This window comes from Lutra lutra, chromosome 7 (genome assembly GCF_902655055.1).
Source record: "Lutra lutra chromosome 7, mLutLut1.2, whole genome shotgun sequence".
Classification (NCBI taxonomy): domain Eukaryota; kingdom Metazoa; phylum Chordata; class Mammalia; order Carnivora; family Mustelidae; genus Lutra; species Lutra lutra.
The window spans coordinates 127,098,839-127,122,270 of NC_062284.1; the positions used below are offsets into that span (position 1 = coordinate 127,098,839).

The following is a 23,432-nucleotide window of genomic DNA, read 5'->3' on the forward strand; positions in this document are numbered from 1 at the left end:
ATTAATTCCAATTCAATTAGAATTAATTATAATATACTTCTATTTTAATACATAGAATATATGTATAAAAACTTCACAATATGACACAATTTACATGGCATATTAAGGGAAATGGAGGACATTCAGTAAAAGTGTAGGAGAAAATGGTTAATCTATGTAGAAAAAATTAGAATTTCTTATTCGTTAATAGTTTTGACTGCCTTTATCGTTCCAATTTTAGTATATGTGCTGCCGAAGCAAGCACTTGACTGCCTTTAAATTAAATACTTCTCATCAAAAGACATTTAAAAAACAATGCAATGAACTACAGATTAAAAAATAGGTGTTAGTCATAAAATTTAACCTACTTAGGATTAATAACAAGAATAAATGAACTCCTACAAATCAGTAAGAAAAGGCATTATCTCAATAAAAAATGGGCAAAAGACACGAACAAATATTTAATAGGAGAAAGTCCTATGGGTCCAGTAACCATGAAGAAATGAGATAAGTGTAGGTTGCTAATTCAGTAAAATCCCACTTTTACTCATTTAGCATAAATTTAATTCTAGCAACTTCAGGTATTGTTGGGGGTATGGATCACCAGGGTCTTATGAATTGTTGGTGTAGTATGAATTGGTATAACCTCTCTTGAAAAAAAAATGTACTCCAAAGTTGAATATTCATATATCATCTCTTCCAATAATATTACTCATAAGAGTTTGCCCAAGAAGATCTCTTGCCTCTAAGAGGTGATATGTTGAAGAATGTTCATAGAATCACTGTTTAGAACAGAAAAATCAGTTCATAGAATCACTGTTTAAAATAGCAAAAAGAACTCAGATGTTCATCATCACACCTTGAATATCTAGACATTATAAATATACTCTCTACTTTTGTATATGTTTGAAATTTTCCATAAATTAGAAGGAATGAATGAATAATTTTAAAAAGATCATATACGGGACCAAGAGAGAGTGAAAAGGAGTGGGAGATTGTGAGATTAAAGCAAAATGTCTGTAATTAATTGTGGGAAGCCACGCAGAAGCTTGAGATATGAGCCAAACCAGGCCCTGACTTATGCCTCCCTGACATTAAGGGGTTAAGCAACCTCAGCAATGGAAAGGTTGAGTAGCGCTGAGAAAGGGTCTGTGCTATGAGTCTCATGATTGCCTATGTGACTACCCAGTGGGGTTTATCAGGAACAGGACAATGCAGGCCTAAGTCATCAATCCATGCCTGGACCTTGTTGTTCTTGCATGGGCCATAAAATGCACCTGGTGCCCTTCTTCAGTCCCTTCATCGATAGGGAACTTAACTATAAGTAAGCAACATGCTGGCATCAGGGTGTCTGCGTGTTTAACCTAAGAGAACTGGTAAACAGGAGCCTGGAGAAACTATTTTTGGTATGTGGTGGGCGGTTAGTCTCCCCTAAGTGTTTCTGCTTTCTATATAATCGTGCACACTACATAATAAAGTTGGCACTGCTTGGACATCATCCACTGTGTCCCTCCTGTCCCCATCTCTTTACGTCTCATCTTCATCTCACCATCCTCTTACCCTCTCGACCCTGGTCGTGTTGTCGCACCGGCCGCGACATTAATGGTTTCATTAAAGTCAAATGTGGTTTCCATTTGAGCTTTAGAACAGCTCTGTACTTTAAGCAAGAAGTAAGCTATATGAATAAGTATATAAGCTATATGAATTGTATACTTATAGATTAATAGGGAATTGTATCTGTATCTTAATCTCATAGAGTGGAATAAGGTGTTTGGGTTACTTTAAAGGGGAAAATATGAAATAAGTTTTCTGGTGGTTAAGCCAGTTGTGACTATTTTACCTTAATATCTTCTGTTCTCTGAAACAGACCTAGGTCAGAGGCAGTGGTGGAATAAAATAAAGCGAGTTCATATGAAATGTAGCTCTATTTTCTATTTCATTCACACATAATATTGGTGTACATATATATACACACACATTTTTGAGATATTTTTCCTTCATTTAAAACTGTAGAGCTTTTCTAAAACTCAATAATGAAATATCTTATTAAGAGCAGAAAAATAAGCCCTTAAACATTTTTTATGTGTTTTAAAATATGTTTTGCATTTAGCTTTGAATATATTCAGAATCTAGCACTCCATTTTATGGAAATCATGGGATATGTCACAGACTTTGCATATTGTAGGATCACTTGATGGTGAAAAATTTTTATAATGATGTGATTTCCAAAATATCTGTAAGGATGAAGATGATGGTGAATAATTGCAGGAACAGTTATTATAATAACATCATTCATGGGCAGCTTATTGAATTCTAAGCATAGTGTTGATTGCTTTTAATAATCATTTGAATTGTCTTTTGATTTAGATATTGTTATCCTCATAGGTTCAGTGGTCACACAGTTGATAAGTCTAAAACTAGGCTTGGAACCCAGGTCTTTGGATTAAAATCTTTTAGCTCTTTACCAGTTCTCTACACCAAAAATGTGTACATTTTTCAAAGTGAAAAAAAAAAATAGAATGAGTATCCAAGAAACTGTTTAAAAGATTCTTTTGTGTAGGAAAAGAAGAATAAATGGACCTCCTTTTCATAATCCTATTTATGCAATTATTTATTTTATTTTTTCTGCTGAATTGTTTCCAAATTTGCCAATCAAAAGCACTGTCAATTTCCTATAAAGGAATAGTGATTCAAAATTCTTTATGTATTGTTTTTGCTGTGAAGATAGCACATTCTTGAATTTATTAATTATTATCCAGTAGTTTATGGAAGCTTATCTTTTCTAGAGTTCTGATGCTTAAAAGAAAAGTAAAGGCATACATATCTCTGTCAGGAAAACTAAAGGTAGGCCAGGATTATAGGTTGTAAGCAATTTTACATTTCTGAATGTGATATTCCTTTCTTTGATGCATTTAAAAAAATGCTTATCAGCATATTAATGAAACAATAGTTTTAAAGAAGTAAGAAATGATAATATATTTCTTTTAATGAATATTCTCGCTTCTTTTAATTGTGCACACAAATACAACAAAGAGTTCCTTTATGATTTCAGGATGATGTTGTTTTAAAATGGTTTATAATTATGTAAATTTTATAGTAGAATGCAACTTTAAATTTTTGTTCGGAGTGTAACTTTCCTTTTTATTATTAATCCTGGCCCTAAAATAGATTTCAGGGGGAAAAACACCTTATATATGGGAAGTGCTATTATACAGGTCATACTCTAAATAGATGTTTACTTCTCTTTTCTAAAAATATTTCTAACCATTACACTGTTATTTATTTATTTTTATTTTTATTTTTTTAAAGATTTTATTCATTTATTTGTCAGAGAGAGAGTAGAGCACAGGCAGGGGGAGCTGCAGGCAGAAGGAGAAGCAGGCTCCCTGCAGATCAAGGAGCCGGATGTGGGCTTAGATCCCAGGACCTTGGGATCATGACCTGAGCCAAAGGCAGATGCTTAACAGACTGACCCACCCAGACATACCACACTTTTCTTTTTTTAAACCTCAAAAATTTTAGAGACAAAGTTTGGAACTTTGGGCTTGAGAACAGATTCTTTGGAGAGGAAGAAGACAGATAAGAATTAAATCGCCACTCATAGTTTTTACTTATTTCACAAATTTCAGTGGAATTATTATACGGGAAAGTATTATCTTTTGACTTTGCTTAATTTCCATGTGATATGTAATATTTTCTCCAGACTCTATAGTGCTTTTAAATTAGAAAAAAATGTATTTTTGAATTAGAAAGTGTATACTCTTCTTGTGAAATGAATCTAATCAATTAAGGGTTAATAAAATTTTAGAAGAAATGTAAAAATAAACCGTACTACAGATGTGCCTTTAATGGACACAAACGTCTGTAATTGGCAGTGAAAAATGAGGAGCCAAGTAAAGTGTTAAAAACATTGGAACTTAGTTCAGAAATGTTATGTATGGCTCCTGCCAGCCCTCACTCCTGACATTTTGTAGGTGAATATTTTACCTAAAAATCTTAGCCATGTTGGATCTGTTAATTTGAATTATTGGTTATCTTTGTAGTTCCTTTTCATAGAACTTAAATCCAAAAAGTATTTTAATATGCTGACAATAGTATTATCAATTCTGTGATATTATTTGTTTTAAAAACACTTTTCTGTTTGTTTTCAGTACACTTTCTTTTGTTGCCTAATAAATATCTCACAATTTGTTTAATGCTAATGTCAAGTTAATTTCAGAGAACAAGAGAAGACTTCCATGCTTTTTGTGAAGATTATTTTAAACAATCTTTCTAGTTTGTATTTTTTAAATTTCTAATAAATGTCATAGACTTGTTTATTTTACAGTCAGTAACTAGCTTATGTATTCTATTGATATTGCCAGAAAAATAAGCTTAGAGATATAAGAAACTTATAATTAACAGTCCACCAGGATTCAAGGTCAATTTATATGTGTCATCTGTTTGGTGTAAATCTCTTTTTTTTGCCTTTACTAAATTGGAATTGTGAAAGGTGCTTTTAAACTTCGAGGGCCTGTCAGTTTTGATATGTGAGGATAATTTTGAAGATGTAAAATTCTCCCCAACCTGTCCCCTTTGTTCTTTCCCCCAAAAAGCAAGAAGGAGTAAACAGATTACTATATATAGACAATACAATAAGGAGATCAGTGATTTGTGAACAGTAAACCATAAAGCAACATCCACTGTAATCAATCAGTCCTTCTCCATGGCTTATTAAAATAAAGCTTCTAACTTGCCCCGCTTGCAAGAAGAGTGGTGAGTTTCAGTTTGAGCTGTTCACATGCCCAGACTCTTTTTGGTCTGTTATCAGTCAATCGCCTGCTTAGTTCTGTTCATTTCCCATAGCTTGTCTTTGGCACAGAAGGGTTTTTTTTTTATCTTTTAATTATTTATAAGGTATAGAAAATGTCTTGGGTCCTATTTTCATTGTAGACACAATGATTGTGTAGTGTGCTGGTTTGACGTGACACAAAGTTTGAGAATGACTGAATTGATCTTAGATTGAATTTTGATACTCTTCTCCAGAAGTCTGCCTTGTGATTATTTTTATTATTGATGAGCCAAGCCATATGTTACTAAACTAATAGAGAAGTCTGTCAAAGAACTTGATATTTGTTAAAGATTGTCTGATGCCATCAGTACCTTACCTGCGATCCAAGGCTGTTTAACTATAGAGCTGTGGTTTGTAGTTCTCATTCCTTATTTTTAATTCAAGAAGACAATCAGTTTAATAGACTACCTTTCATGAATCTATTTGTTCTTATAGCCCTAGTGGAAATATTTAGCCTTCTAACTTTTCAGTGTGCTGTATTTGATAGCTTACTATTTGACAAAATGCTGGAATTTGTTGTCTATGACAAACTCCTATATTCTTTCTAGATCTGTGTTTGATCTGATTATGTATAACATCTAAAAAAGTAAAAAAGTACCTTAAGGGGCGCCCGGGTGGCTCAGTGGGTTAGGGCCTCTGCTTTCGGCTCGGGTCATGATCCCGGGGTCCTGGGATCGAGCCCCACATCGGGCTCTCTGCTCCTCGGGGAGCCTGCTTCCTCCTCTCTCTCTGCCTCCTCTCTCTCTGCCTGCCTCTCTGCCTGCTTGTGATCTCTCTCTGTCAAATAAAAAAATAAAATCTTAAAAAAAAAAAAAAAGTGGGCGCCTGGGTGGCTCAGTGGGTTAAGCCGCTGCCTTCGGCTCAGGTCATGATCTCACGGTCCTGGGATCGAGTCCCACATCGGGCTCTCTGCTCAGCAGGAAGCCTGCTTCCCTCTCTCTCTCTCTCTGCCTGCCTCTCCGTCTGCTTGTGATCTCTCTCTGTCAAAAAAAAAAAAAAAAAATCTTTAAAAAAAAAATAAAAAATAAAAAGTACCTTAAGCTTCTAGTCATTCCTCTGATTACCTATTGAGCTAAGTAAGGATTCTCTCATTTAGTAGAAGTTAAAGGTAAGAGAGTAAAAAAAAGAAACAAAAAATAGCTGAATATGATAGTTCTCTTATGGCTCAAGATAGCTGTGACTGAATCAAATGTACATTAAAAAGTCAAGTATAGAATTTTTCTCATTGATAAAAATCTTTTTCAATAACAATTTTCAGGTTTATATTATTTTTTTTAATGGTGTGATGGATCTTTGTAAAAGTGAACTGAAAGTTGGAGGTGAGTGTATATACCAGTGAATGATGAATAAACTGTGATGACTTTAGTTTTTCAAAATATTGGTATGTTATAATACTACTGAATATCTGGGATTTTGGTTTGATCTCACATTTGTAGGCTAGACTAAAACATTTAATCCTGTGCCCTTTTATTAATTTCTTGGTGAAATTGGATAATCATATGCTATAGCCATGTTCTTCCAAATCTTCTATTTTAAAGTGGAGGGTTGGTTGAGCCTCGTGGTGGTTATTAAGGAGGCATGTATTGCACTGAGCACTGGATGTGGTGCATAAACAATGAATCTTAGAACACTAAAAAAATAAAATTAAGATCTTAAAAAAAAGTACTTTTTATTGATAACAATCAGAGTACCAGAAAGCAATCAAAGCAAGAAGACCCTGGGGAGAGAGAAGACCAATATTATGTTCTATTTAAGAGCAACATCAAGATGACTTTTTTTTCTCAAAAACCAAAACGTCCAATAATATGATACAGTAGTCATAGAATAGCACAGAATAGAAGAATAGTTTCCAGTTTTGCTGGATTGAGCAAGACTTTATATAAGAGTACTGACCGGGGCACCTGGGTGGCTCAGTGGGTTAAAGCCTCTGCCTTCAGCTGAGGTCATAATCTCAGAGTCCTGGGATCGAGCCCCACATCGGGCTCTCTGCTCAGCAGGGAGCCTGCTTCCTCCTCTCTCTCTGCCTGCCTCTCTGCCTACTTGTAATCTCTGTCTGTCAAATAAATAAATAAAATCTTAAAAAAAAATTTAAAGAGTACTGACCACATTAATTAGATATACATTCATTAACAATTGATTATTTCTAAATTCTTTTCTTTTAAATTTTTCCAGGTTCCTCAGACTTTTTAAAATTTAATTTTATTTAAATTAAATTAACATGTAGTGTATTATTATTTTCAGAGGTAGAGTTCGGTGATTTATTAGTTGTATATAACACCCAATGCTCATTGTATCACGTGCCCTCCTTAATGCCCATCCCCCACTTACCCCATCTTCCCACTCCCCTTCCCTCCAGAAACTCTCGGACTTTTAACAGATATCTAGAAAGTGTATATTCATCTTCTCTTAAATACCTAGTTGCCATTTTGAAGATAAGTTGTTTTTGTCCCTCTTAACTATTTGCAACCTAGAGTTCTTAGAAATTATAATAACTTGTGATAATTTGTTTTTAATTTATTTAAGACATAGTAAGCAGCTGAATTATTTTTTTTCTGGATTTGGATGTTTTTATGTTGGAGCCAGTAAAGCTTTAATGCTTAGATTTGTATTATAATAAAATTGGAACAAATCCATAAATGAATTCGATTCCATTCACCATCTCAGTCTTTACAAAATAAATCTTCAAAAAGCACCAGCTTTTAAATTATCAATAAATGATATCCCGCCAAACATGTTGGTCAAGCCATGGTTGTAATTCTTTAGAGAAGGAGAGATTTGAAATAATTATGTGCACTTCAGCATTTTCTTTATATGTAAATACTTGAGCCTCTGAGAAAGTTTTTCTGTACTTTTCTCAAACTGTATAAATTTTGCAAATTAAAATGTATTTGCAGTAAATTAAATGCCCTTTCAAGACATTTTTAAAAAAGGGTGTACCAAGGTAAAAATGACTGGATGTATTACGATTTGTTAGTGTTGTGAAGTGACAGAAAACCTAAGGCACACTGTCTTATTTTAATAAGGGGACTTTCTTAACCTGTGTGTATTAGTTTTCTTGGGTTGCCATAACAAAATACCACAGCTTGTGTGGCTTAAATAACAGAAATTTGTTTGATCAAGATTCTGGAGGCTAGTAAGTTATCAGTAGGCTCGTTATATTCTCTCTCTTTGGCTTGTAGAGGCCATGTTCTCCCTTTGCCTTCACGTAGTTTTCCCTGTGTATGCGTGTTCAAGTGCACACATGTAAACATCCTAATCTCTTCTTTTAAGGACACTAGTTATATTGGATTAGGGTTCACCCTAGTGACCTCATTTTACCTTAATTCTTTATAGGACCTGTCTCCAAATGCAATTATATTATTTTTTTTTCATTTTATTTTATTTTATTTCTTTTCAGTGTGCCAGCATTCATTGTTTTTATGCACCACACCCAGTGCTCCATGCAGTATGTGTCCTCCATAATACCCACCACCAGGCTCACCCAAGCCCCCACCCCCCTCCCCTCCAAAACCCTCAGTTTGTTTCTCAGAGTCCACAGTCTCTCATGGTTTGTCTCCTCCTCCATTTTCCCCCAACTCACTTCTCCACTCCATCTCCCAATGTCCTCCATGTTATTCCTTATGCTCCACAAGTAAGTGAAACCATATGATACTTGTCTCTCTCTGCTTGACTTATTTCACTCAGCATAATCTCTTCCAGTCCCATCCATGTTGATACAAAAGTTGGCATCCTTTCTGATGGAGGCATAATACTCCATTGTATATATGGACCATATCTTCTTTATCCATTCAGCCATTGAAGGGCATCTTGGTTCTTTCCACAATTTGGCAACTGTGGCCCTTGCTGCTATGAACATTGGGGTACAGATGGCCCTTCTTTGCACTACATCAGTATCTTTGGGGTAAATACCCAATAGTGCAATTGCAGGGTCATAGGGAAGCTCTATTTTTAATGTTTTAAGGAATCTCCACACTGTTTTCCGAAGTGGCTGCACCAACTTGTATTCCCACCAACAGTGTAAGAGGGTTCCCCTTCCTCCACATCCTCTCCAACATCTGTTGTTTACTGTCTTGTTAATTTTGGCCATTCTATCTGGTGTAAGGTGGTATCTCAATGTGGTTTTGATTTAGCCAATATTACCTTGATCCCCAAACCAGGCAAAGACTCCACCAAAAAAGAGAATTTCAAACCAATATCCCTGATGAATATGGATGCCAAGATTATCAACAAGATCATATCTAATAGGATCCAACAGTACATTAAAAAGATTATCCACCATGACCAGATGGGATTTATCCATGGGATGCATTGGCGGTTCAACATTCACAAATCAAACACTGTAATAGAACTGATAGAGAAGAGAGAAAAACCATATGGTCCTCTCAATTGATGTAGAAAAACATTTGACAAGATATAGCATCCGTTCCTGATTAAAATGATTCAAAGTATAGGAATAGAGGGAATATTCCTCAACTTCATAAAATCTGTCCATAAAAACCCCACAGCAAATATCATCATCAATGGGGAAAAGCTGACAGCCTTCCCTTTGAGATCAGGAACACACAAGGATGCCCACTCTTGCCACTCTTGTTCAACATAGTACTAGAAGTCCTAATAGCAGCAATCAGACAACAAAAAGAAATAAAATGTATTCAAATGGGCAAAGAAGTCGTCAAATTCTCTCTCTTCGCAGAGACGTGATACTTCATATGGAAAACCCAAAAGACTCCACCCGCAAACTACTAGAGCTCATACAGCAATTCAGTAATGTGGCAGGATACAAAATCAATGTACAGAAATCAGTTGCTTTTTTATACACTAACAATGAAAATATAGAAAGGGAAATGAGAGAATCCATTCCACTTACTATAGCACCAAGAACCATAAGATACCTGGAAATAAACCTAACTAAAGAGGTAAAGCATCTGTACTCGAGGAACTACAGAACACTCATGAAAAAGTGAAGAAGACACAAAAAGATGGAAGACCATTCCATGCTCATGGGTCGAACAATAAACATTGTTAAAATGTCTATACTCCCTAGAGCAACCTATACTTTCAGTGCCATCCAGACCAAAATTCCGTTGGCATTTTTCAAAGAGCTGGAACAAACAATCCTAAAATTTGTATGGAACCAGAAGAGACACCGCATTGCTAAGGAAATGTTGAAAAAGAAAAACGAAACTGGGGGCATCATATTGCCCAATTTCAAACTCAACTACAAAGCTATGATCACCAAGACAGAATGGTATTGGCATAAAAACAGACACATAGACCAGTGGAACAGAGTAGAGAGCCCAGATATGGACCCTCAGCTCTATGGTTAAATAATCTTCGACAAAGCAGGAAAAAATATACAGTGGAAAAAAGACAGTCTCTTCAATAAATGCTGCTTGGAAAATTGACAGCTAGATGTAGAAGAATGAAACTTGACCATTCTCTTGCACCATACACAAAGATAAACTCGAAAGGGATAAAAGACCTCAATGTGAGGTAGGAATCTATCAAAATACTAGAGAACATACGCAGTAATCTCTTCAACATCGGCCATGGCAACTTCTTTCAAGATATGTCTCCAAAGGCAAAGGAAACAAAAGCAAAAATAAACTTTTGGGACTTCATCAAGATCAAAAGCTTCTGCACAGCACAGGAAACAGCTAAACAAAGAGGCAACCCACAGAATGGGAGAAGATTTTCGCAAATGACAGTACAGACAAAGGGCTGATATCCAAGATCTAGAAAGAATTCCTCAAACTCAACACACACAAAACAGACAATCACATCAAAAAATGGGCAGAAATCATGAACAGACACTTCTCCAAAGAAGACATACAAATGGCTAACAGACACCTGAAAAATGTTCATCATCATTAGCTATCAGGGAGATTCAAATGCAGTTATATTCTGAGGTACTGCGAGTTGGGATTTCATCATAATAATTTTGAGGGAATACAGTTTAGCCCATAACAGAAAGTGTAGGACTTACAGAAAAATGTAGTACGTCTCTTTTATGCTCCTCAGTTTGTCCTCTGTATTTTTTTCTTTAATTAGTTTTGGCAAAAAATCTTTCCATTTTGTTGGGCTTTAGAAAAATAAAACAGCTTTGGGTTTTATTGATTTACTCTACTATTATTTTTAAAGAAGTCATTTGATGCCTTTTTAACCAATTACTGCTTCCCAATTCCATTATTTTTTCTGAGAAGAGAGAAACCCAGAAGTAACAACTATCTTGATCTGGTGTTTCTTGTTACTAAACATATTATGTACTTTTATTACTACATATTATTTATTAATAAAATATATATACTATTGATTGTAGGTTTCTAAGCTTTATACAGATGACTTTTTTCCTATAATAATCTGATTTTTAATTTTTACTGTTGACCATATAGTATAGTTTTGTTTCAATTCATTTTAATTGTAGCTATACTAAAATTCATTATTGCAGTTTTTATTCATAAACATTTAGGTTCCTTCCAGTTTCTTAATTTTAAAGCATTTTCTGTACTGAGCATCCTTGCATATATCTCCCTGTACACATGTGAGATAATTTCTTCAATACCTAGGAGTGGAGTTCTTGGATCAAAGCCAAGCTCTAGGCACAATCCAACTTATTATCAAATTGCTGTCCAAGGTGGTTGTTTGGTATATATTTCCACCATTCTCTTGATTTATATTTTTATACAGTAATGACATTTGCAGACTTTTTACTTCCAGGAAATCAGATGGTTGGGTACCTGATTATTGCTTTATCTTGTATTTTACTGATTACCAGTGAAACCACATTTCCATGTATATGGGCTATTTGTCTTTCTTCTGCGCATTTTAAAAAACTATATGTTTTGTGTCTATATAACATATTGGGACACAGTATTCAATTTTAATTATGGCTTCAATTATTTAATAGAAGATTTAAAAAATTTGGCTCTGAGTTCATAATGATAGTTTTCTATATTTTCTAATAACAATGTAAAACTTTTGCTTCTTACATTATTGTTTATTTCTTCAAGATTATGTATTTATATGTTGTGAAGTAAATGCCTGCCAAATAATTTTCCATTTTGGTGATCTTTAAAGGTTGCTTTTTAAAATATTTCATGCATATTTAAAGTATATGCACATATTATTTCTGTCTGTAGAATTAAGGATTTGTATATGTAATAGATTTAACTTACTAGTTTTATTAGAATCCTTTCTATGTTTTTATTTGATCCATCTATTTATTTATGATAGAGGTATGTTAAAACATTTGATAAGATTGTGAATGGGTGTGTTTCTTACTGTAGCTCTAAAAATTTTGCTTTTAGTATTTTGACTTTTTGTTGCTGGTGCATATAAGGTCATTAATGTTGTATCTTCTTTGTGACATGTATGTGTGTGTGTGTGTTTATATATTTTATTTTCCTTTTTTTTTTTTTTTTGAGAGAGAGGGAAAGAGTGCATGTGAGTTGGGGGTGGAGGGGGAGGGGGTAAGGGCAGAGGGAGAGGGAGAAAGAGAATCTTAAGCAGGCTCCATGCCCAATGCAGAGCCCAACCTGGGCTCCATCTCACCACCCTGAGATCATGACCTGAGCTGAAATAGAGAGTCGGACACTTAAGTGACTGAGCCACCCAGGCACCCCTTTGGTTTTGTTTTTTAAAGATTTATTTATTTGAGAGAGAGGGAGAGACAGCAAGCATGAGTAGGGGGAGGGAGAGGGAGAGGCAGACTTCCCACTGAGCGCAGAGCCTAACACAGGGCTCAGTCCCAGGATCCTCAGATCATGACCTGAGCTGAAACTAAGAGTCGAACACTTAACCAACTAAGCCACCTAGGTGCCCCCAGTGCAATTTAGTTTGATATACAAATGCCACAGTGGCTTTTTTGTGGTTCATTGTTGTCTGCTGTATTTTTTCTTACCAATTTAATTTCACTCCTCTGTGTTGCCTTAGGTGAGGTTTTTATACGCAGCAGTTTTTATTTTTGTTTTTAAATATTTCTTTAATAGGTATGTTGATTCCATCCATATGTATTGTGATTAAAAATATATTGGGACTTCTGCCCTTGTTGGGTGTGATGTTTGTTTATTACTCTTTACTTTTCTTTCTTTTGTTTTTGACCTGAATAAAACTGGTAACATTTTCTAAATTTATCCTTTCCCCTCTTTGATGCTTTAGAAGGTATAAATTTTATTCTAGTTTTATCTTTGAAGAAGAATCACATGAAAGGGTGGGGTTTTTTGTTTTTGTTTTTGTTTTGTTTTGTGTTTTTTAGGACTCAGTAAATTCTAATTCTTTTTAAATTTTAAGCTACATCTATTTCTATATCACTTTTCCCTTTTCTTTTTCTATGTGCTGAAATGACACTTTATTCTTTTTTTTTCTTTTTAGTAAGAATCTTAGTCTGTGTATATCAGGAAATGTCTTCATTTTGCCTTTTTGTTGTAGTTTATAACAGCAAAAGCATATTTTCTTCTCATGTTATATGTTCACTATAGGTCAGCTACTGATGTCGACTCATTTTGGGAGTCAGGTTAGAGCAGCCCTGGTTTGGAATATATAATTTTTTAGCAAGGAGAAAAGACCAAGGCATTTCTAAACCATGTTTCCTAAAGCTTTTGCACAGATGGGCACATGTCAGTTCCCCTCCCATTTCATTGGCCAAAGTAAATATGGCCTTGTGTCGATGGGGTGAGGGTATATAATTCTCTTATGAGAAAGGACAATGTATAATATGAATCAATGATTAAAAACTCTGTTGAATACAGAATTCTAATTTAATTTTTCCTCTTAATTCTTTTAAATGTTACACCATTTTCCCTTGGGGTTATTGTTGCCAAAGAGAAATCTGCTATCAGTCTAGTTGTCTTTTATTTTCTTTCTTTCTTCATATCATTTTTCTCTTCTTTGTCAAACCTTTCAGATTGTCACTTTTTGTTAATGTTTCATGATTTCACAGTGATAAGCCCACCTTGTATTTCTGAGAACTCACATCTTCCTTCAGTTCTTATGACTGTCAGCCAGTATTTTTTTCCACATTTTATCTCTCTAACATCCCTTTTATCTCCCTCTGGAACACCTAATAACCAGTCATTGGAACCTCTCAATCTATCCTTCATAAGACATAATTGCTCTTTCATATTATTTTTAATGATCTCTTGTCTGCATTCTTGTCTCTGTGCTGTATTCTGAATGAATTCCCCAGCAGTTTTCATTTTCCAACTCTCTAATTTACTTTGTGTGGTCCAGAATTTATCACATGTAATTAATTTTTATTTGAATCACTATGTGTTCATTTCTTAATATTTCACTTTGGTAATTCTTTATATCCAAAAATTCTTATTTCATTTCTGCTTCATTGTGTTTCATAATCTCTTGTTCTTTTAAAAGGGATTTCAATGCTTTTTATTCCTTCAGGAAAACTGGTTTAGTTAAATTCATAGGTTCTGGAGGCAGCCTGCTTGGTTTGAATTCCAGCTCTTCACATAACAGCTGTGTTTCTTTAAAGAGGCAAGTTAGTTACTTAACTAGATCATGCCTTCGTTTCCCCATCAGTAGAATTAGGCTAATATTAATATATAAGTTATTTTGAGTTACGGAATTTAAGAGTTACTTTACATAAAATGTTTAGAACAATGCCTAGCACATAGTACATTTTCAATTACTGTTAGCTAATTATCACTGGTGACATCATCATCCACTACCACCATCATAATAATCATCATCAGCATCATTTTCATGATGAGTATAATTAGTTCTTTGAGTATGATAAATGTTACTTTCTTTTTTTATTTATTTGACAGAGATCACAAGCAGGCAGAGAGGCAGGCAGAGAGAGAGGAGGAAGCAGGCTCCCTGCTGAGCAGAGAGCCTGATGCGGGACTCGATCCCAGGACCCTGAGATCATGACCTGAGCCGAAGGCAGCAGCTTAACCCACTGAGCCACCCAGGCGCCCGATAAATGTTACTTTAAAGTCTTTGTAATGATGCAATATAAAATTCATTTAATCTGAAAGAAATTCATATTCTGAGTGTTGATTTTGTTGGCCTGCTTTATAGCTATAGTTTTTTTTTTTTTTTCAAATGTTTTAGAATTTGGGTTTGAACACTCATTTTGATTGGTTGATTTTCACTACTGTTGTCTCCCCTTCTCTAGATTTCCCACTCCCTGTCTAACAGTTTTATAGTTACCCTATCCCACATTCCAAAATCCTGCTGATAATTGATTCAGAGTTCCTGCACTAGGAACATATGGGTGAATCTGCACCTGATTATTGAGCCCCTCAGTCACTCCATTGTTCCCATTTGCAAGGTGTGAAGGTGTGTCTGTGTGTTGCTTCAGTAGCTGTTAAAGCATCAGGCAGAATTTTCCATCAACCTCCTTTCTGTTGGGTCACCCTTATCCTGTAGGAGCTGAACTCCCCATCTACCATCTGCATTCTTGATCTGGAGCCAAGCAGGTGTGTCTTCAGCCATCTTCATTATTGACCTGTGAGGCCTCATGTTCCTGGAGATATTTGCCTCCCGTTGGGTTCTGGAAATGGCTTACTGATTTCTTGTTTTTATCTATTACTCATCACTGGTGTGTTTTTGGAGCAAAGGGTTGCAGAACTTACTGTGTCATTCTGATTGGAAGCTTTTTAGTGTCTACTTTTATCTATATTATTTCTTCTATCGTTTGTGAAATTAACTTTATTATTGGTCAGTTGTTACTTCCTGTTTCTCTACCCTATTTTAATTCTCTTGGAACTCATACTGTATTGCATTTATATGTTTATTTGGATATTTTTATTCTCTCCCCCAAACATATGTTCCATGAGGACAGTACTTTGTTTTCTTCCCTACTGTATTCCTATGCTCTTAAGAAATTCCCATTACTTATGTAGTAGGTACTTAAACATTTGTAGAATCAGTGAGTAAAAGTTGGTGTTTTTTCTTGAAATGTTTCATCATTAATGGATTTCTGTTTAATGTGTATTAGAGCTCTGTTGATTTCTCAGAGAATAGTGGTTCTGATTGGGAGAGGGACAGGCCATATGACCAGAGGATTGTGAGTGTTGCTGATTTCCTAGAGATTAAATCTCTCCTCTCCCTGGGGGACATAAATTATCAAGACCTGTTTTAATGAGCCTGCTTCACAATCATGTCTGTGACACCCATGTCAGAAATAAATTGTGATGGGGGTGTGTGTGTGTGTGCGTGTGTATCCATCGATGGACACATAGGTTGTTTCCATATCTTAGCTATTGTAAATAGTGGTTCATTGAACAAGGGATGTATATCTTTGAATTAGAGTTTTTATTTACTTTAGATAAATACCCACAAGTGGATTTGCTGGATCATATGATAGTTCTATTTCTAATTTTTTGAGGAATTGGCACAGTGTTTTCCATAGTGGCTATACCAATATACATTCCCACCAACAGGGCACAAATGTTCCCTTTTCTCCACATCCTGGCCAACACTTGTTTTTTCTTATCTTTTTGATAGTAGCCAGTCTGACAGGTGGGAAGTGATATCTCATTGTGGTTTTGATTAGGATGTCCCTAATGATTAATGATGTTGAGCATCTTTTCCTGTATCTGTTGGCCATCTCTATGTCTTTAGAAAAATGTCTATTCAGATCTTCTGCCCATTTTTTAATTGGGTTGGTTCTTTTTGTTGTTGTTGTTGTTGTTGAGTTATATGAGTTCATTTTGTATTTTGAATAGTTGCTCCTTATCAGATATATAATTTGCAGATATTTTCTCCCATTCATTAGGTTGCCTTTTCATTTTGTTGTGCAAAGCTTTTTAGTTTAAAGTAGTCCCCCTTGTTTATTTTTGCTTTTGTTGCTTTTGCTTTTGGTTTCAGACTCAAAAAATTATTGCCAAGATCAGTGTGAAGGAGCTTACCCCCTCTGTTTCCTTTGTTTTAAATTAATTGGCCTTATATTTGTGGGTTTATTTCTGGGCTTGCTATTCTGTTCTGATAATCTATGTGCCTATTTTTATGGCAGTACCATATAGTTCTAATTACTATAACTTTATAATAGAGTCTACAAGCAGGGAGCTTGATGCCTCCAGCTTTCTTTTCTTTCCTTTCTGAGAATTGTCATTGATCTATTTAAGAGGATTACTTAGGGTTTTCTCCTTAGGGCACATATCAGGCCCCTCTGATACTCATTATAAGCAAACTTGATTTGAATCAATTTGATGGAGTTGTGAAATTAACTAACCTGGTGGTCCTCTCTTAATTCCTCAATAAGTTTTACCCTGATGTTGGAAAAGCCCTGGAATTGCTCCTACCTCAAAGGTGATTTTCTCTTGTTCTTCTCCTGGATGGTAATATTTCCTCCTCTCTTCTTTCTCTGGTATTCCATTTCCGTGTACTTTAAAATAATTTCTCATGTTCTAGTCAGCCTGTGACATACTTTCTGGTTTCTAGTACTGGCATAGCTATATTCTTTCTTTATTTAATTTCATAACTTTCATTTTATGATTTGGGGCCTAGAGTGGAGAAATGTGCATTTTCTCAGCTATTGATTCAATTTTCTATTTTTTTAATTTAAGAAAAGTATCTTTCTATATCTAGAATAAGTTACCTGCATTTGTTTATTTTTTCTGAGGAGAGATTAGGGAACAATGAATAATCATTTAGATAGTGATTCTGGTTATTAGGAAGATGGGGGAATTCCTTATACCCTATCATGTTTTCTTCGTGCTTAAACTGTGGATTATCTACTTTTTATGGAGAACTTTGAAACTTACTTTTAAAGAAGTTATTTATTTATTTGAAAGAGAATGGAAGAGAGAGTGAGTAGGGGCAAAGGGGAAGGGTGAGGGAGGTGGGAAAGGATCTCAAGCAGACTCCCTGCTGAGCATGGAGCTGACTTGGAACTCAATCTCAGGACCCTGAGGTAACGACCTGAGCCAAACTGAGCCACCTGGATTTTGAAACTTTGGCTTTTCCACTTGCTACATACAGTTTAAGATGATAGCATGAGTTTGATTTTACCCCTATCATAAGTCCATAGGACCTTACAATAAAGGAATGAGAGGTCAGGGCCAGAGAGTCTGTTTTATCTAAAGTCCCCTCTTTTCCTGTTTCAGTCTCTGCCTTTTGCCTTTCTTCCAAGTTAATTAACTTCCATGTCTCTAGGCCATCACCAATTAATTAGACTTCCCTCTCTAATTCTTAGTCTTCCCTTGTTAGTTTTGACTGTTGGTGCTACCAGGAATTGCTCATTTATTTGTTTTAAAATATGGTAAGGTTTCAGTGCTGTACCAGATACCCAGCTGACATCCAACTAATTAAAGCACACTGCCCCTGACCTACCTACACACTGTAGGTATACTTCATTGACACTTGGAGTTGACTTTTTTGTGTGCTGTTACAGAAAATCCAATCTAATGGGCGCCTGGGTGGCTCAGTGGGTTAAGCCGCTGCCTTCAGCTAAGGTCATGATCTCAGGGTCCTGGGATCGAGTCCCACATCAGGCTCTCTGCTCAGCAGGGAGCCTGCTTCCCTCTCTCTCTCTCTGCCTGCCTCTCTGTCTACTCGTGATCTCTCTCTATCAAATAAATAAATAAAATCTTTAAAAAAAAAAAAAAGAAAATCCAATCTAAGATTGTAGGTTCTTACTTACACCATTTCTCTGGTTTTTATCCTTTATTGCTGGTAGAGGCTTTAGTTCATTGGTTTCCACTTGTTAGACTGTTTTAAGGTTTGGCTGAGTCACTGATTAATGAAATAATACAGCAATCATACTGAAGTCAGAGCTCCATCACCTGCATTTATGGAGGGAAAGTTGAAAATGCAGGGAATGTATTCATCTTTCCAGTCAATTCCAACATCTGAGAGGGGAAGTTTGCCCTAGGAAACAATTTCTTAGCATCCAGTCGGCTGACCACCCTTTGGTCATGATTTTAGGCATGCCTAAATTGGCAGTTATTTTTTTTTTCTAAAAATTATACTGACATTAGAAGTTAAGAACCTCTCCTCAAAGTCAGACAGATCTAGGTTTGAATTGCATCACTTCCACTTTGTGATGGGGGTAATGAATTTATTCTCTCGTGGCCTTGGTTTCCTCATTTGTAAAATGAAGATAAATAAGGCCCATATCCAAGAGCTGTGGTAAGCAGTTGTTTAGTACATTGTCTGATGGGCTCAGTAATTAATGTAGTATTTTTACTGCCTCATTTCCTTATTCTGCTTTCTAACTTGTCATGTAGACAGAGCATCAGCATTGCTGGCTCCTTCCCTCTGATGGCTCTTTCTCCACTTGCTCATTCTTTAAATTGCCTAACTTGGTGAATTTTCTGATACTCTCATTTTCTCAGAATCTTAGTTCAGTTATTTGCAAGCCTTATGAAGGGTGATTTTGACCTGAACTCTTGTCTGTCCCTTCTGTTACAAGCCCTTGGGGTCATCCCCTCACCATTTTTCCAGAACATCTAGACTGGAGGGCACCTCCAATTTCCAAATGTTAGGTACCATATACATGGCTGTATGTGTGTGAAACAGCCCATATTCTGGATTGAGCAGCTAATGAAAGGTATTAAATAGGCCCTAGAAATATGCATTTTCCAAGGAATATGATAGGAAGATTAATTTAGTATTTTCTTACCAGGGGTACGTAGGAGTGATGGTTATACTGGTAGCTGGTTAGAATCTTGGATGTGTGAAGAGGTAGAGTGGATGAGGAGTGCAGGGTAGGGAGTTTCCAGGTAAATTTTGAATTGGAGCTGCCTCTGAATACTGACATTACAGTTAATAAAGATCAACTTTCTTACCAGGAATAGGGATAGCCCAAGAATACAATGTGAAGTCAGTTCTGTCAGAGGCATCTGTGATGTAATTGAGTGATGCAGTTTCTTAGCTCTTTGGCTTTGAGCTTGAGCCTCCTGTATCATAAGGGAGTTGATGGAATTGACACCAGCATCCTGGAACTGGTGAGAGAATACAGTGAAATCATGTATGTAAAGCACATGTGACAGTGCACACCAGCATGGGGAGGGGCTCAGGAAGTGGTGGTGGTGTTGCTGCTGTTTTTACTGTGGTTGTTCTTGTTGTTGTTGTTGTTTCTGTTGTTATGGGAAGGTGACTGGAGAAGAGACCTTTCCAAGATGTAGGGCACTTTATATCCTGACTGCCTAACAAATGGTGGAAACAAAAATGTCCTATAACTTGTATAAGTTCACTGACTGAAATAAAAATTTTATTCTTGTGGTAGATTATAACATTGTTGAAGATTTTTGCTACTGCTCCCTGGAGGAGGATTCTATTGCCTGAACCCATTGACATTGGCTCTGGCATGTGACACCAGGCTCCATCCTCTTGAAATCGGGAGAGGCCGTTGCTAGTTTTGGCCAATAATGCAGGTGGAAATGACATGAATTCCTTTTAAATGGAAACTTAAAAACCAGATTGCAGTCAGCAGTCTCACTTTTCTTCCCTTCTGTCCCGGGGCTGCCCCCTAAGCCTGAAGCATAGAGTGAAAATAGCACAGACATGACAAAAAATAATCTTTACTCACCCATAGTATCGAGTTTTTTGTTTCTGCAACAAAGCCTGATAATAGTGATAGAGTTCTTATATTTTGTATTTCAGACATGAGAGTGTCATGGTCAAGGATGGTAACAAAGAGACATATAGAACTATACTGTCCAGTACAGAAGCCACTAGCCACATGAGGCTATGTAAAACTACATAAACTTAAAATTTTAGTTTCTTAGTTGCACTGGCCACAGTTCCAGTGGCTAGTGGCTTCTCTATTGATGCAAGAAATCTAGAGGATTTCTTTCATCACAGAACATTCTATTGAACAGTAGTGGAATAAATATCAGTGTGGTCCCTAAGACCTATCTGAGATTAGCTCAAGGGACATATCTAATGTTTCTAGTTTCTAATGTTTCTTGTCTAATTTTTCCTCTCTCAGTTTTTTAAAAATATATTATCCCATTACCTGTCATCTAGTTACTATATATGGGAAAATCATAGGAACATTATAAGTTACAGAATATAATTACACGGACTACCCTTTTGTTTTTCCATTTTTCTTTTTTTATAATGTTGCAAATCCTCCATTTAACTGCATGTTGTCAAATTAAGCCTGGATGAACGGCTTTATATTGGTGGGTGAACAATGTAGAAATTTTTCTTGATAGTCCGTCTCTGTTATTCTGAAGACTAAGGTCAGAATGAATAACAATTCCTTAAAGATAATTTATTTAAAAAATTTTTATAATTAGTCATTACTTAAATATGCGGCAAAATATCTATAGATATCTAGAGATAGGAGTATTATATATTACCTAGGTATAAGTTTAGAGTTTCAGATTTAATGTTTGAAAGTATGCTTAGTATTTTCTATTCTAAAAAGAAATAATCAGTCACTGCTGTGGCACAAATAAGTCAGCCACTGTCCATGGCATGAACTGTTCAGACTGACTTCCTAAAAATTTAAAGCCCACAAATGATGCACATACACATTCTTCATTAATTAGTTATGCGATGTTTCAGCAAATTTTGTCCTTTGATATTGGGGTCACTTGAAATATTGTCACTGCTGTTTATCATGCATTCAATTCACATCAAGTTGCCCATATATAAATATCCTGTAGTTCTACCCAAACTGGAAAGAGCATTTACCTAAGCAGCCAGAAAACTTCTGTCTCTGCTGATGGAAGATTTGATAGAAACTGAGTGATATTGTTTCAGCCCAATGTATTCTGTATAATTAAGCAATTGATGTTCTTTAGTCCATTAAGCAATTTCATCTGCCCTCCCCAAAACTACTTTGAATTCATTTTTGTTGGTTGTTCTGATCATTTTTAAATCTCATTAATTAGAGTTGAGAAGCAACATTAGCGAAAAATTTGAATTATAAAGCTTAAGGCATTGTAGAAAAAAGTACTTAAATTCCTCAATATATATAGTTATTTGAAGTCAAATCAACCAGCAAAAACCTTCTTTAATGAAAAGATAACAATTATAATTTCACAATATCATTTTAAGGAACAACGTTTGCCTGTATTTACACTTTATTTATATGTATCTAGGTGACAAGTGCATCTGAAGTTCTTGCAAGCAGTTTGGTCTCTCAATTATACAAATATTCCCCTTGACAACCATTTGTACTATTTTTGTTATTCTTCTTCTTAAAACGGAGACTTTAGCTTAGTCCCTATCACTAGCAGAGACCTATCTCCAATTAAAAGATTCATGATTTCAGACCATTAAGCAGAACAGCTTCCTGCTTGTCCAGGGCTCCTCATATCTTTGAAGCATATTAATGGTGACCCTAAGATCTTGGGGTAGTCCTAGTAATAACACATACTAGCACAACAGGCCAGTAGGCTAAAGTCTTTAGTTTTAAACTCATGGAAATAATGGCATAGCTCTGTTAAAACTGAAGGAGAAAAGGAGGAAAGACTGATGACATTGCTTTATTTGGTGGGGAGCACTTTTTATTTAATCTTTTTTTTTAAATAGTACTTACTAGTTCCATTTCTTAATTTCATATTTTGATTTCGCTGGGTGGTCAAGCCTACAGTCAGGCAAATGAACTTTCATTCAACAGTTAAGCCTTCATTGAAACTTGCTTGGTGTTCAGCATGTCTCTGGTTTTTATGGGATTCCTAGTACACACATTAAATGGTCTGTAGAAGGACATGGATAAGTCAGTAGGTAAGAATATGGACTTTATTTTTTCTAAGCAATGATATAACTCAGCTATAGATGTTGGGTAGGGCTTTTTTAGGAGATTATTTATATGAAACATCTCTGTACGTTGCAGGGTCTATGTAAAAGGAAAATGTGCTAGGGGCACAGAATAAGAGCCAGAGGGCTATAAAAACACCAGCTCAGCTTTCCTGCTTTCCGTGCAAAATTGGGAATGTCCTATAACATTTCTGACCCTCCATTTCTTCTCATGCATAAAACATGGATAAAAGTAATACTAAATACCTCATAAGATTGTTGTGAAGATTACTGTACTTATTAGCATAGTACCTAAAAATATCAAACATTCAGTAAATGTTATTGAATGCTGTAGTCAACATGGCAACGATCTGTGAATGCTTCCAGGTTGCTCTTTAGCATGCGTCTGTCTACACCTACATGGGATGCAGGCTAAATTTATGTGACTTACAGATGCTTCCAGATTTATCACTACCATCATACAATTTGATAGAAGAACTAACTTTATGGTCTGTGTAATTGGCAAGCATGTCTAATGTGGAAGAAGGCACATAACTCACTCAGGTGTGACACTTATCATGAGGGATTCAGTTACCACATTTATATCTCCGAACTCATTGATATGGCCAATAAGCAAAGGACGTTTTAACATATGGTAAGATGACATATTAATTCAGGTAGTATGTCCAAACTGAAGACTTTTTGCTTTTATGAAAACAAAATATAGATGATGTATCTAAAGTGCTCTGAGACCCACCCTGTTATTTAAACATCTTCCATATCTCAAAGCCAGATCCTCTTCTGTCTTTGAGGATTTGGATTATATGGGTAAAGAAGAGATTGAAAATGCTGTAATCTTGATAATTCACAGTATCTTCAGTGTGCTTAAAAGACCCACCCATCCATTTATAAGCATTTGTCACCTACCTCACATCTTCTGTCTCTGAGAAACACAACTTTG

At 35.6% G+C, this 23,432-nt stretch overlaps 1 protein-coding gene across 11 annotated transcripts in view; it reads left to right on the forward strand.

Moving 5' to 3' along the window:
• CEP128 (centrosomal protein 128) overlaps positions 1–23,432 on the forward strand; it is a 404,915-nt gene that overhangs the window by 236,679 nt on the left and 144,804 nt on the right. Inside the window, exon 21 of one of the 11 annotated variants that reach the window (XM_047735553.1) lies at positions 2,766–2,788. The exons of the other annotated variants lie outside the window; for them this stretch is intronic. Within the exon in view, the coding sequence (XP_047591509.1) occupies positions 2,766–2,773 (8 nt within the window). The 3' untranslated portion in view covers positions 2,774–2,788. Of the gene's footprint in view, positions 1–2,765; positions 2,789–23,432 lie in introns of those variants that run through there. 11 annotated transcript variants of the gene reach the window in all.